Source organism: Schistocerca americana, chromosome 4, assembly GCF_021461395.2.
Source record: "Schistocerca americana isolate TAMUIC-IGC-003095 chromosome 4, iqSchAmer2.1, whole genome shotgun sequence".
Lineage (NCBI taxonomy): Eukaryota > Metazoa > Arthropoda > Insecta > Orthoptera > Acrididae > Schistocerca > Schistocerca americana.
The window spans coordinates 428,418,357-428,433,061 of NC_060122.1; the positions used below are offsets into that span (position 1 = coordinate 428,418,357).

At 42.0% G+C, this 14,705-nt stretch overlaps 1 protein-coding gene across 1 annotated transcript in view; it reads right to left on the reverse strand.

Moving 5' to 3' along the window:
- LOC124612691 (phospholipid phosphatase 6) overlaps window positions 1-14,705 on the reverse strand; it is a 50,037-nt gene that overhangs the window by 24,396 nt on the left and 10,936 nt on the right. The window contains exon 2 of the mRNA XM_047141033.1: window positions 4,536-4,684. Within this exon, the coding sequence (XP_046996989.1) occupies window positions 4,536-4,673 (138 nt within the window). The 5' untranslated portion in view covers window positions 4,674-4,684. The remainder of the gene's footprint in view (window positions 1-4,535; window positions 4,685-14,705) is intronic.

Consider the following 14,705-nt stretch of genomic DNA (forward strand, 5'->3'; position numbering starts at 1 on the left):
CAGAAACGCTTAAGTCCTTCTTCCTCTTCTTCACAAAGAACTCAGGAGAGGATGCAGGTGTCTCTGAGGGTTCAATGATGTGATCTTGCAGCACTTTTCCTGCTTCCTCCTGGATTATCCGTCATTCAGCCAGTGATACCCCACAGCAGCACTGGATAATTGATGGATGAACCCCAGTGTGGATATGGTAATTTAGCATGGGCCACTTGGTCTGTTGCCTCTACAATTCAGAGCTGAAAACACTTTAAAATTAGCGTAAAACAGCTACCACTCACGAAGTTGTTCCTCGGTCAGGTCAGAACCTATTAGTTTGATAGAACCTTTGTCCCCTGCATCGTCTGTAGTGGCAGCAGAGCATCACTGTTAATGCTCTCAGCTGCCCTCCCTGGACTGATCTGGCTGACCTGATGCACTTACTTTTAGGGATGAGTTGTGGATGCTCATGTCTATTAGGGAACCAAAGTTCTACTCGGCCACCTTGAAAGCTCATGACTGTACTGGCATGCAGATTTCTTTTGTGAGCCTCAGTACTTTTTTTGCAGCTGACAAAAGCTTCATGGTTTACCTGAGCATCTTGACTGATGGCAAATTATTCTTGTTGATGACAGCCAAAGAAACTGGTATACGCATGCGTATTCAAATACAGGCATGCAAACAGACAATACGGTACTGCGATCGGCAACGGCTATATAAGCCAAGTGCCTGGTGCAGTTGTTACATTGGTTGCTGCTGCTACAATGGTGGGTTATCAAGATTTAAGTGAGTTTGAATGTGGTGTTAAAGTTGGCACAGGAGCGATGGGACGTCGCATCTCCGAGGTAGCGATGAAGTGGGGATTTTCCCGTAGAACCATTTCACAAGTGTACCGTGACTATCAGGAATCGCATAAAACATCAAATCTCCAACATTGCTGTGGCTAGAAAAAGATCCTGCATGATCAAGACCAATGATGACTGAAGAGAATCGTTCAACATGACAGAAGTGCAACCCTTCCACAAATTGCTGCAGATTTCAATGCTGGGCCATCAACAAGTGTCAACACGCGAACCATTCAACAAAACATCATCAATAGGCACTTTTGGAGCTGAAGGACCACTTGTGTACTCTTGATGAGTGCGCAACAAAAAGCTTTACACCTCGCCTGGGCCCATCAACACCAACATTGGACTGTTGATGACTGGAAACATGTTGCCTGGTCGGACGAGTCTCGTTTCAAATTGTATCAAGGGGATTGACATGTACAGGTATGGAGACAACCTCATGAATCTGTGGACCCTGCACATCAGCAGGGGACTGTTCAAGCTGGTGGAGGCTCTGTAATGGTGTAGGGAGTGTGCAGTTGGAGTGATTTGGGACCCCTGATATGTCAAAGTACGACTCTGACAGGTGACGTACACGTAAGCATAGTGTCTGATCACCTGCATCAATCCATGTCTATTGTGCATTCTGACGGACTTGGGCAATTCCAGTGGGACAATGAGACACTCCACATGTCCAGAAATGCTACAGAGTGGCTCCAGCGACGATCTTCCAAGTTTAAACACTGCCGCTGGCTACCAAACTGCCCAGACTCAACTTTATTGAGTACATTTGGGATGCCTTACAACATACTGTTCAGAAGAGATCTCCACCCCCTTTTACTCTTACAGATTTATGGACAGTGCTGCAGGATTCATGGTGTCAGTTCCCTCCAGCACTATTTCAGACATTAGTCGAGTCCAAGCCATGTCGTATTGTGGCACTTCTGCATGCTTGTGGGGACCCTACATGATATTAGGCAGGTGCACCAGTTTCTTTGGCTGTTCCGTGTAGCTGCCCACAGCAATCATTGACATGTGTGCTTGTTGGAATAACTTCACCAATTTGGACCTCTGACCTTGCACAGTCCACGACTGCTTGTAATGCCTGTGAGAAATCCCATTTATGACTAAATTCTGCTAAATTACAAATGTGAAGAGAATTTTGTATGTTATTGACAGTTATTCTTGCAATACATATTCCTGTCAACTGGACAAATTTCCTATTTGTGACCTTCAGCACAATCAATTTGTATCACTGAACATAGTCTCATTCAGATGGTGAAGATACACGAAACGAAGCACTTGAGGTAACTAACACCCAGACATGCTGCCAACAGCGATGACATCAAGGAGATTTCCTGACATCTTGGACGATTTTCACCTATTGTGGCTTCACTCCCACCTCACTTAGCTTTCTTGAATTTGACAGCTAAATGAGCAGTTAGTACCTCTGCATGGCCACGAGGAATAATTACAGTGTGTTGGAGTGTGATCTTGTCCAGGGTATGGCAGTGGACTTTGTCACAGGTTGACTACAATCCTATTGAAGTTGACTGGCATGAATAGAACTGTTGTGACAGTTGATGTCTGGCAGCATAGTACTTGTCAAAAACTCACCTTTCTTTCTCTGCAGTAATGTACAATGTGTTCTGAATATCCACAGAGGAAACATGCTGGTGTGTTGTCCTTTGTCTTGCAACTGTGTGTTGTTCTGCGGGATATTAAACTTGGTGGAGGAGTTAGTTGTATCTGCATTGGTCAGGTGCAGGACTCATTTAACGGCTGCTGCACAAGTCCAAGTTGGCCAAGTCCATTCTTCCTAGTGCTTTCAACTGGTGACAGAGATTGAAGCTTAAGAACAACACAACTCCTCTTCAACATTCTCTGTTACCTCCTACACATGGAATCAACATTCATAGTTACTAGCTCTTGCATACTGGTCCAACAGTTCTGGATGCCACAAAATGCTGTGCATCTCCTTTTACTACCTGGTGTATGAGGGAGGAGAAGTTGTGTTAATCTTCCAAAGCTGCCATAGAGGCCACATTCAGGAGTTGGCTATACTTCTTTCTTCTCACTATTTTCTATTCCATTCTCTCAATGCACTGACAGCACTTCACAAATACCACAGTTTGTGACATCCATTACCAGAATAGCTTGGTACCTGTCTTCTGTGACCCCCTTTCATAAACTGTGAGATGTTTTGTCATATGTGTACTTACAGTGGGATGTAGGGCCAAAACATTCTGTAATGTTGGACTGTGTCCTTTATCCGTGATGTGGGGCCCTGTTCTTCAATTATTCTTCCACTAAATGGACTTGCTGCTGATTATACCAAATGATTCCTTAGTTTGGCCTGCAATTTATCCCAGCTATTGAGCTTATCTTCATTTGCATCAAACCACTGCTGGGCTTTGCCATCTAGTAAAAGTACACATTTGCCAAACATATCAGGTCGTCCTACCTGTCATATTGCAACTTAGCCAACTCCTTTCAGCCATTCTGTCGAGTCCCAACCAGTATCTTTGGAAATCTCTAAAGAGTTGATGTGCAGCTGACTTCTTGTTGTTTAGGAATACATTGGTGTCCTGAATGTATGGACCTTAGGAACAATGCACTGGTTGTATTCTACTTCCTGTCTGTAGGCAACAGCTTTTACACTGCCTAACTGGAGACACGGTGATGTAGATGTTAGGGTACACGGTGTACCCTCCACTTGTAATGTGATGATGTAACCAGAATCAAGTCCAAATTCAAAAGCAGGCTCATCAATGACAGGGTAGAACCTTTTGCAAATGAAACCATGTTTGTTACAAACAGTCAATATAGAACTGAACTACTGGCAAGAGAGTGCTGCCGTTTATACAAACAGAATGTTTCAGAATATAGAAACGTTACAAAGATAAGAAAGTTTGAGACCTTCCAGAAATAACAAATAATATACAACAAATAATTGGTGGTGGTCCTGTTTGGACCAATGCTCCGCTGCAGACCAGCCACCAATATTAACCACCACACCACACTGCATGCACTAAAGTTCATGGAAAAAATTTCAAGAACAAGGATGGACATCTCAATTACCAATTCAATGAATACCAGATCTTTAAGATCTTTCTAAATCTTGTCTGGAGTGTCCTGCTCTATGGAGATTTGGATAATAGAATGGAAAAGAAGAAAGATTAACGTAAGTGGATGCAGCGGGGTATTTCAAAACATCTACGCGTTGTGGCTCCAATTAGGCAATATACAGCAACACTGAAATCAGTTGTGTCATTTTTTAAGGAACCATCCTGGCATCTGCCTTAAAACCTAAATCTACGTGGCTGGACATGGATTTGAACTGCTGTACTCCCGAATGTTAATCCAGTGACTTAACCACTGTGCCACTTTGACAGTACCTGGACAGTGATTAAAACCATGAAATTGAAATGATGAAAATCTGGGTATGGGAGAGAGTCATTCCAATGATTTTGGTGGAGACAAATATAAAGTGCATGTCCTACAAGAAACAGATGAAGAAAATCACGGAAAGGAGATTTTGATAAAACTTGTGAACCAATACTGAGATATAATAAAGTGATGATGATTTTGGATATAAAATGCTGGGTAAAAGTACCTATGTAGAACCAAATAATTTTTTTTAACTTCGTCAAGACACTAAGATACCAAAACTAGCAAGCAATTAAAAGTAAAATATATCTAAAATTAAATAATACTCTGTAACACAGTATTTACCTCAAGAAATTTGTAATGTATTCTCAGTGATTTAAGTGGTAAAAAGTGATTAGCCCAGATACAAAACTGATTAGTAAGATGAACATCTAAGGCCAGGAGCTTTTGCAGAGCAGGTGGGATCTCTCGCTTCTGGCCCATGTTTGTGAACTCTGAAAATACAAAGAACATAAAATTAGTTATAATATAAGAAACTTCTTATGAAGAAACAGTATTACATCAAAATTATGGTCTCAGACAACAATGCCACATTTATCTTTAGTGGTTTAGGGAAAATATGGAAATTCTTAATTTGGATGGCTGGAAGAGGTTTGAACCAGTCTTCCTGAATGCGAGTTTAGCATGTTACCTCTGCACCAATCCACATGGCATCATAATCCAATATTGCTGCTGCAAATGTTATAATATACATATCTTTAAACATGCTAATGAGTTGCTGGCATCAGAACAATAATATGCCAAGGTCTTTCATTTGTATTTGTTTTATGTTTAGTAATATCAGTAATTATTAGCTGGATATTGTGTGAATAATGTTTGCCTTTGTGCTGCAAGGACAACACCTCATGTTACTAGGAATGTGTACATTATTCATTACACTGTGGATACATTTAGGGGGAAAAAAAAGCTGGAAGAGATATTTATTTAATTTGTTTTCTGTGTGTCTAAAATTGTATACCTTTATTTTTGTTTGAGGAGATTCATAATTTGCTAGTGGACAATTATGAGTGCATGCTGAAAAGTAATGCCCTAATTAGTCAGCATCAGTTCGAGAACATTTCACCACACAACTCATAATGTGCCATCCCCCCCACTTCCCCCTCCCCTTTTCCCATCTCACGCTATCACCCATGTCAGTTTCTGCTACTAATTGTGATACATATTGTATATAAATCTTGCACTTGGTGCCCCTCTCAGTTTGGTGCCTCATGTGGCTGTTACTACCTACTGCCTGTGATGTATCATGTACCGAAATCTTGTGCCTGTGTTGCATCTAGCCTCCCCCTCCCCGTCTCCTCTACATCATCTGGTACTCCAAGCGGCAGTTGATTTCGGCATGGGCCATACATCAGCCCTCATTACAGTAGTTCATTTTGAGTTTTATCTTATTAATGTAAATAGTGAACATTTTTCTACAGTACAGTATTTCAAATATTTTCTTTTCTGGATATCCCACAGTTAAAATTCACTTTTAGACAATAATAAGTTTCAGATGTACACAATAACAAACTTTTTTCACAATTCCACAGCACAAGAACACTTTTCTTGAACAAAGCTTTTGTCACATGTACCAGTTTCTACTGATAACTCCTTTGCTTCAGTCACACTGCATATTCCTTCTTCATATAAAGAGAATTCTTTCTTTACTACTGTTAACTGTCTTTCACTATGCTGACAAAGCACTCACTACTATTATCTATTATTACAGTTTAACAATTTTGTCTAGGTTTGTTTTGTCTTTGCACCCCCACAGAGAAGACTATTAAAATCCTAATGATCAACTAGTGAAGCATTTACAACAAAGTCCCAGCATTTTAAGCATTCCTAAAAAGCAGTAGGACTTTCATAATACTAGGTACAGTGTGAGTATACCAAACTCACATTAGCATTTAGTTACTGTTTTGTTTATTTTCTTTATTTAATTATAGCTGTATGTTCGTTAATGTTGGGCAGGAACAGTAGTGCACCAGCAAAACCAATAACCTCAGCAAATTGTTTTTACTAACAATGCAGGCCGTGAAGGGTGAGAAAATGGTTGTCGGTCCCTATCTTGTGTGCACTCATGATCACTATTGTGCACATAGAAGAAATTCTGATATCAAATGATTCCATATTGTGTATTAGTCAGTGAAACTAATCAATTATAGTGTAGTGCACAGCATTTTCATTCATATGACTTATTATTAAAAGTGAACTTCATAGAAGTCCATCATCTACTAAATCAACATGGCTAAGCTTAAATTTTGTTCATCATTTTATTAGGAACCTTCAGTTATCATTATTCAGAACCTCTAGCTTCAATTCATAATAACTAGTACAGTCAAATAATTTTGGTAATAAAAGTAACATTAGTCACAGTTATCAGGACACCAGAAAACAGACAGCTAGGTGACGTGCTTCAGGATGCTATTCCAAGAAAATCTTTATGTCCCAGCTGACAATCTTCACAGCAACACAGGGTGAGCTTCAACAGAGCTTACAGCATGTAGAGTTGGGTGAAGTGTGCTGGAGAACTGTAGAAGATTGTGTGGATTGAGCTTTCCTATCGTAGTACACTAGGGAACTGTTCAACATTATTAGCGCTTGTTATTTTGAACTGCCTTATGCCAATGAAAATATTAGTGTGATTAAGGGTGTAAGACCGGTTGCGGAAAAGGTTGTGAACTTTGACACCAGTAACAATTCTGAAATAAAAGCAATGAACTTTCAGAACTATTTCAAATCGCAAAGCCAATACCAAGCTCAACACTGGAGATTGCAACACCACCGTCTAGAGGTTCAGCAACTAATAATGACATTTTATTTTCTGCAAGAAGTAGATTTTTGGTTGTGTTTTAGGGCGCAAAAACAATTGAGTTCATAAGCGTTCATGTCGTAACCTTACAACACTAATAAATAAAAGAAGTTAAAAGCGAATGTGTGTTAAGCTTGACTGTCAAAAGGTTCATTGGTTGATTTGGGGGAGGCGACCAAACAGAGGGGTAATCGGTCCCATAGGATTATGGAAGGATGGGAAAGGAAGTCGGCCGTGCCCTTTCAAAGAAACTTTCCCAGCACTTGCCTGAAGCAATTTAGGGAAATCACAGACAACCTAAACTAGGATGGCCAGATGTGGGTTTGAACTATCATCCTCCCGAATGCAAGTCCAGTATAATGACCACTGCGCCACCTCACTCTGCCAATGAAAGGAAACAGCTAAATCCACGGACTTCTCCTTGGAGGAAAGTCCACAAAATACGCCATAAAGACAGCGGAGGTTCTGAGCCAAAAATAAAGTGTCCTTTGCCATATTGCTACAATGGACAAATAGTAAAACATGGCCAACAGCCCGAACAACATTCGCTAAAATGGCTGATAACTCAGACAGAAAACATACACTGAAATGTGAGCAGTTAATTAAAAAGGACATTCGGTCAGGAAATGGCAAACAGTCAAAGGTTGATGACAATGAGCATGCAGTGGTAGGGGATCACCCCTTAACAAAGGCAATAGCCAAAAAGACAGTGTCCAGTTTGCAATCTAGTTAAAATGACCTCTTCATGATGAGAGGGCTGAGAGGAGGTCAGCCATGCCGCTGGGAGAGGTTTAGCTCCCCACAACCTGTACCTGTGAAGAGAGGACAAGAAAAGCTAGCAAGCCAAGGTAGGACGACTGCGGCAGCCTCATTTCCTGTCAGATTGACAGGACCAGGAAGCCACATGAATGTCAAGGTGGTTCACTCAACAGTGAGCAAGTGGAAGCGTTCTTGGACCCATTGCACTAAGGGATGGACTTTGTTCTGCTCACAGAGGTTCTGAAGGGCACTGAGAGAATCTGAATATATGGCAATTAAAAAGTATGAGTTGCTGGATGTAATGGGTGGCCTTGGTACTGTCCAATTCCAGCGGGTTCTTATTGGTTTCAGTAGGCTACTGGAACCATTGCGCTTTCTCACCACTGAGATGGGGACTCATCCTTGTTCCAGATGCGATTAAAGAGAGCAAGAATGTGACACTGGCAATTCACTGAGAGATGTTTCAGCATTTGGTTGTGTATGTGGCCACTCACCGGCCGGAGTGGCCGTGCAGTTCTAGGCGCTACAGTCTGGAGCCGGGTGACCACTTTATGTCGCAGGTTCGAATCCTGCCTCGGGCATAGATGTGTGTGATGTCCTTAGGTTAGTTAGTTTTAATTAGTTCTAAGTTCTAGGCGACTGACGACCTCGCATAGTGCTCAGAGCCATTTGAACCATTTTTTAGTTCCCACTCACTGAAGCATTGTATGGCTCCAGCTAGTGGGTAGTAAAAGATACGTGCAATCGCTCCACCCACTGTTTATGAGGTGAAAGGTGGGATGGTAGTTCTCAGATGCAAATGCATGAACATAATGTTCTGCAAAATGTTGGCAACAGCATCTGGATCAGTACAATGGCACCATCTAAGGAAATACTTGGTGTCTGATTAGGTCCACACCTGACATGGAAAGCTACATGATCCAACATTCCCAGGATTCTTGCTCTCATCGTTTTATGAGGCGGCAGATGTGGGCATGGATCCATTTAAAGGCAATGAAATGCTCCAGTGAAGGGTGCCACTTACAGTGTTAGAGAGCCTCTCTACGATCTCTAATGGCTGCAGCAATCTCTGTAGTCCACCAGCGTACGGTCTTTTGACTGGAGGGGAGGGGGAGGGGGAGTATATCGAGGAGGAGAGGGTGGCTTGGTTGGCTGCCAAAGGAATGGCTGCTGTTGCATGCTGAACAGCGCATCGATACTGCCTTGTAATCAGGAGCTAAGGAGGACACCACAGAAAAACCTATCCCAGTCAGCTTTATGGAGAACCCATCTGGGTGGCTGTCAAGGGAAGCAATGCTGATGAAGGGACAGGAAGATTCGGAAGTTGTCACTACCACAAAGGTCATCATGGACTCTCCAGTGGATTTTCTCCTCAAGCTTAAAATGGAGCAATCTGGTGAGCAGGGAGAATCGAGCTCACTGCAGTTTACATACATGGAATGTTCGCGTGCAATGTATGTTCACAATTTCTGCAGACAGGGTAGTGGTCCAATGTGACAGTCAGGGTAGTGGTCCAATGTGAAGGTTTATGTCCAAACTTCACACACTTGAAGCATCTCACAGGAGGAGGAACATTGGATTCCACATCACACTAGTAGACCATCGCCTTGACCTTCTCAGGCGACATGTCATCCTATAAAACCAAGATGAGGGCCCCAGTGGCAACTCTGTTTTACTTTGGTCCCCCATGGACATGACAGATGAAGTGCACACTCTGTCCCTCTAAGTTGGTCCATAACTCATTGTCAGATTCCAAAAGAAGATAATGGTGAAAGATGATGCCCTGGACCATATTGAGACTGTTGTGGGGAATGACAGTCACAGGAATGTGTCTCAACTTTTAACAAGAGAGCAGACACTGTGACTGGGCAGGAGATGACATTTTAATCAGGAGGGAACCGCTCTTCACCTTAGAGATGGCTGCAACTCCCCCAATTTCTCTTCAATGTGTGACAAAAAATAAAGGTTTTGTGGACAAAAAGGTGTCCCCATTGGTCCTGGTACAGGAGGAGGAGGGGGGGGGGGATTATTTCTATCCTTTTCTTCTAGTCCTATGTTCCTCCCACAGCAAGGCATGGGAAGGGAACACACTGGGATCATATTTCGTTGCATCACATGAGGCCTTTCGATTAGATGATACTGCTGGGGCCATGTGATCAACAGCAGGAGAAAGCAAAAAGTTGCTTCATGTGTGAACCATCTGCTGTGGTGCCGCCTATTCTGAAAGGGGGCTCTTCCCATGAGTGCCACCCAGCATCCGAAATGGCTACCTGGCCAGTACTCTGTTGCTGGGAGTCCCCTTGCCCCAGTCATAACTGGCAATAACTCCCTGGTATACATGGACAAGAGACCCCCCCCCCCCCCCTCCCCCAACAGGATGGTTACTGCGCTGGGTTTGGGGCATACTATGACAACAGGAAGGAAGGGTGCCACAGTGGAAGGGCACAGACTTGGAGCATACATCACAGTGGGCGACCTTCCCTGCACAACACATACTTCCTTAAAATGAAAAAGATGGCATGTCAAATCCAATAATGGAGACCATATAATTGTTAATGGAAGGTGAAGATAATGCCAGGAGTGAAACTGGAAATCAACACCATACTCGTGTACCAAGTCCAAAGTGGGGGCTGCACAAAAAGGACCATCCAATAGAAAGGCAGAGGAAGTAAGAGATAATCGAAGCGTAGGTTTGCAGTACAGAAAGAGGAAGTAGTGCTGTGAAGGCTGTGGCCCCGTGTTAGCCAGACGCTACTCACCAGAGAGTGGTGAGCCCCCTAGGTAGTGTGGTTATAGCGTTGACACTGGTAGCAATGCATCGGGTTTGGAATTTATGGTTGGACCATGATGACTTCACAGTCTGCTTTAATTTTCAATGGAAGAACTAATCAATCAAATGTGAAAAAAGAGTGCAAGTAGGCACTATGTTTGCAACCACCTTTTTCATTACCCGATGACTGCAGTGATGCCCTGATCAGAGAGATAAGTTTGGATTTCTCCCTTGGTCAGACCATCAAGCAGCCAAGTGTATATAACAGCATGCAAAGAATTCAGTATACAATAGGCCTCGACATGAACAGGATAAACATGGAGGAGTGATGCAGTAAGCAGATGCTGGGGTTGAAAAATCACAGTTGGTCTCTAGAAGCAAAGACCCACTATGTAAGTGAAAGCAGGATTTCACAGGCCTGCAATTGCATCAGTACCTTTCTGAATAATAAATTGATTAGCGGTAGCAAAGGACTGATCTCCTTCAGTATGCAATATGATGAGGAACCAAGGTGCAGCTGTGAGAGTCTTGGATTCTGTAGCCTCATTCTATCTATCTTTAGTAAATGCGGACTGAGATGGTGATTAGCTCATTGCGAAAAAATCTGCACGATTGTCAGTTCTTCGATGGTGTGCTCCTTTCAATTGGAGGCCCTCTTAGAGGGGGCTCACCTGCCTTAAGTGGCTGTTCAACCTCCTGAACTCCTGACACAGAGACCAACTGGCAGCTGGGAAGGTAACAGTTCAGGCAATCACCGATGCCTGTGCCAGTGGGTACTTGCAAACCCCACCTGGTGCTGGGAATTAAGCGTTACCCTGTCACCCGCTACACAACAATTGCATGGGCTGGCCTTCTGAAGTGCACAGGGAGGAAGAAGAAACAAAGAGAAAAATCAATCATCAAAGCAAGAGAAGTGGAGGATATGGAGAACAAAGAAAAACAAATGAGGGACTGTTCTAATGCCAGGCTATTGAAACTTCAGAATACATTCCTGAAACTACCCAGGACATGTTCCCCAAGGGAGGAGACAAAGAACAGCAGGAAGATAGACACACAGCACGGAAAGGAAAGAGGTGCTCCTGGGGGAGGGAGTCTACAAGAAGTGAACAAGAACATCAGCACCATGGATAAATTCAGCAGGTGACCCAAAGAGTCTCTCGATAAGAAGTTTGAACAAAGCTATAATGAATTAAGGAGCATGATTAGTGGTGTTCAAAAAGGAAATCAATAATTTAATTAATTAAAAACAAAGGGTACTGTGCTCAGAATTTCAGACCAAGAAAGATACTTAACTCTGAGATTACTGAATTTAAAACAAGTTCCCAACTATCAGTGACAAATGCAAACATTGATCCAATACCTTGCTGGTCAAGTGAAAATGCACAGCAATGAAGCTTTATGTAGAAAGGGAATGTTTGCAAAATAAGAACACTTTAATTACACTGGTTACTGTGTCCAACAACAATGCACAATTTTGGAAACCACTGTACAACAAATTCAAAAGACAATTACTGAACACTAAAAGTGTTCATATGAGTCATAGAATTGTTACATGAGTAAGTTATAGAGATAGATGCCATGAATTGTCATTCATAATTCCAAGGAAAACATTCTTGTAGGTGGTTCAAATCCCCTTCGCATGTGTGTAAAATTTTGAACAATACTGAGAATTGGCAGAGCTTCAATAAACCACCAAAATGGCATCTACACAAGACATGCGTTACAAGCAAAGTGTTGCAACTGAATTCTTGGTTGCAGAAAAAGAAAGCTTTGTGTACATCCATAAATTTTTTGTGTGGAGTGTTTGGTAATGATGCAGTTGACATGAGTATTGTTCAGCGATGGGTAGAAAGTTAAAGTATCAGGAAGTGAAGAAACTGAGCTCTATGATCGGCCACATACAGGACATCTCATCTCAACCACTGCTCCCAACATGGTGAATTATGCGGATGTCATAGTTCACGCAGACCAGCAGATCACAACTCGGCAATTGGTGCTACAGCTATTGATGAGCACCCGACGGGAGGCCTTAGCCACACGACATTTCCATTTTTTTTTACTGGAAGCACATGTGTGATGATGGACACTCTTGGGTATTCAGAAATGTGCTCAAGGTGGGATCCATGAATGCTCACAACAGACCATAAGATTTAAAGACAATCCATTTCATCTGAACTGCAGGAACAGTTTGATGCTAATAGAATGTGTTTCTTCAGGAAATCATTACAACTGACAAAACATGGGAGCATCACTTTCAGCCAGAAAGAAAAAGGCAGTTACTGGGTTGGGTTGTTTGGGGAAGGAGACCATACAGCGAGGTCATCGGTCTCATCGGATTAGGGAAGGATGGGAAAGGAAGTCGGCCGTGCCCTTTCAGAGGAACCATCCCGGCATTTGCCTGGAGTGATTTAGGGAAATCACGGAAGACCTAAATCAGGATGGCCGGATGCAGGATTGAACCGTCGTCCTCCCGAAAGCGAGTCCAATGTCTAACCACTGCGCCACCTCGCTCGGTGGCAGTTACTGGATTGCTAGCACTTGCAATAACAAAAAAAGAAGAAATTCAAGGCAGTTCCATCTGCTGACAAAGTAATGGTGACAGTCTTTCGGGACAATGATGGTGTCACTCTCATGGATGTGTTGCCAAAAGGGTGAACCACTAATTCAAATTTCCATCATGTTTGGTCTGATAAGAAACCAAAAGATGACAATGCACGCTGACACACAAGTCTCAGAACTCAAGAACACAGCACAGTTGATGACGAAATTTACTGCATGCTACATAATACTGTCACAGAATGTTCTGAGAGTGAATATTGCAATCCAGTTCGTGTTGTGGACGTGAAAGATGGATCTGTAAGAGCCGTAACTGAAGCGAGAGTCAAAGGTCATACTGTTTTGCTGCAAAGAGATCAACCCAAAAATTTAGTAAGCATCCCACAAAAATTTAAAATGTTTGATAAGTTTTTGAAGGTTTCAGGAATTATGAGTTACCATAAATTTGTATAAGTTGGAGTGTGCAAATAAGTGAAGCCTCTCAGATGATTAATATCACCAAAGGTCACCAAGAAAAATCCTGTGAAAAACAAAACTGGACCAGATACTGCAAAGAACATAGTCAAACAAGAAGCTCTTGCTATTGCCTGGGACATTGAGAAACTGCAGTTTTGTTTGTTTGGTTGGCACCCCCTAGGAAGGACTGACCAGAACACCATATTGTTTCTGTTGCAGTGCGGGCTAATGCACAACCTAATACCAGGCAGGCTCTAGCAATGCAAGGCTATGATTTCCAAATTAAATATATAATACTATCCAATAATGTGATTTCATATGCTTTAAGTCTATCAGGAAAAGTTTAAAAACAAAATTTTTGACACTCAATGACCAAAGACATAAAAATTATTTTTTAAAGAGGTATTGAACATAAATAGCAATACTGTCCTGAGTTGTCAATTTAGCGTTACTCCTTAATTCACTACATGTGAATGTGTATAATCAAACTGAACAGAGGCTGTGTTAATGACAACTGATTTTTCATTTTGTATTGTTTAACAAAGTTCTGCATTACATATATTTTTCTTTTAGAGGTTACCAGAACATAGTCCTGTGCAGATATGTCAGATTTGCATGAAATCTTGTGTGCAAAACTTTCAACAATAGGTCTATGTTAGTAAGGAAATTTTAACGCAACATGTCAGAGTCGTTTGATGATAACAGTGTTTAGTGTCTTTGGGTTTAAATGTTGGAAACATTATTCAGTTGCTGTGGATGAATGTGTTACAACGTGTGTCTCAAACACTGAATGTGATTATTACATCCACCCTCATTCACTTTACAACTGGCCATGGTAAGAGTCACACTGCTGATGCATCATTTCTAATGCTGTGACAAGTCCCCTGCCATAGAGGATCAAAATTATATCATCCCTCCTCTCACTGACTGCAGTGTAACACAGTTCTGTCTCTCTTATGTCAGAATGTCATTGTTCAAAATGTCACAAATTTCAATGTGACATAATTACATTCTACGTACTCACAGATGTGATGCAAAGCAGAGCAATATTTCTTTCTTTTTTTTTCCAAAGTGTAATGATCAAACAGTCACATAAGTGCTTCATTTCTTTTATCCCAGC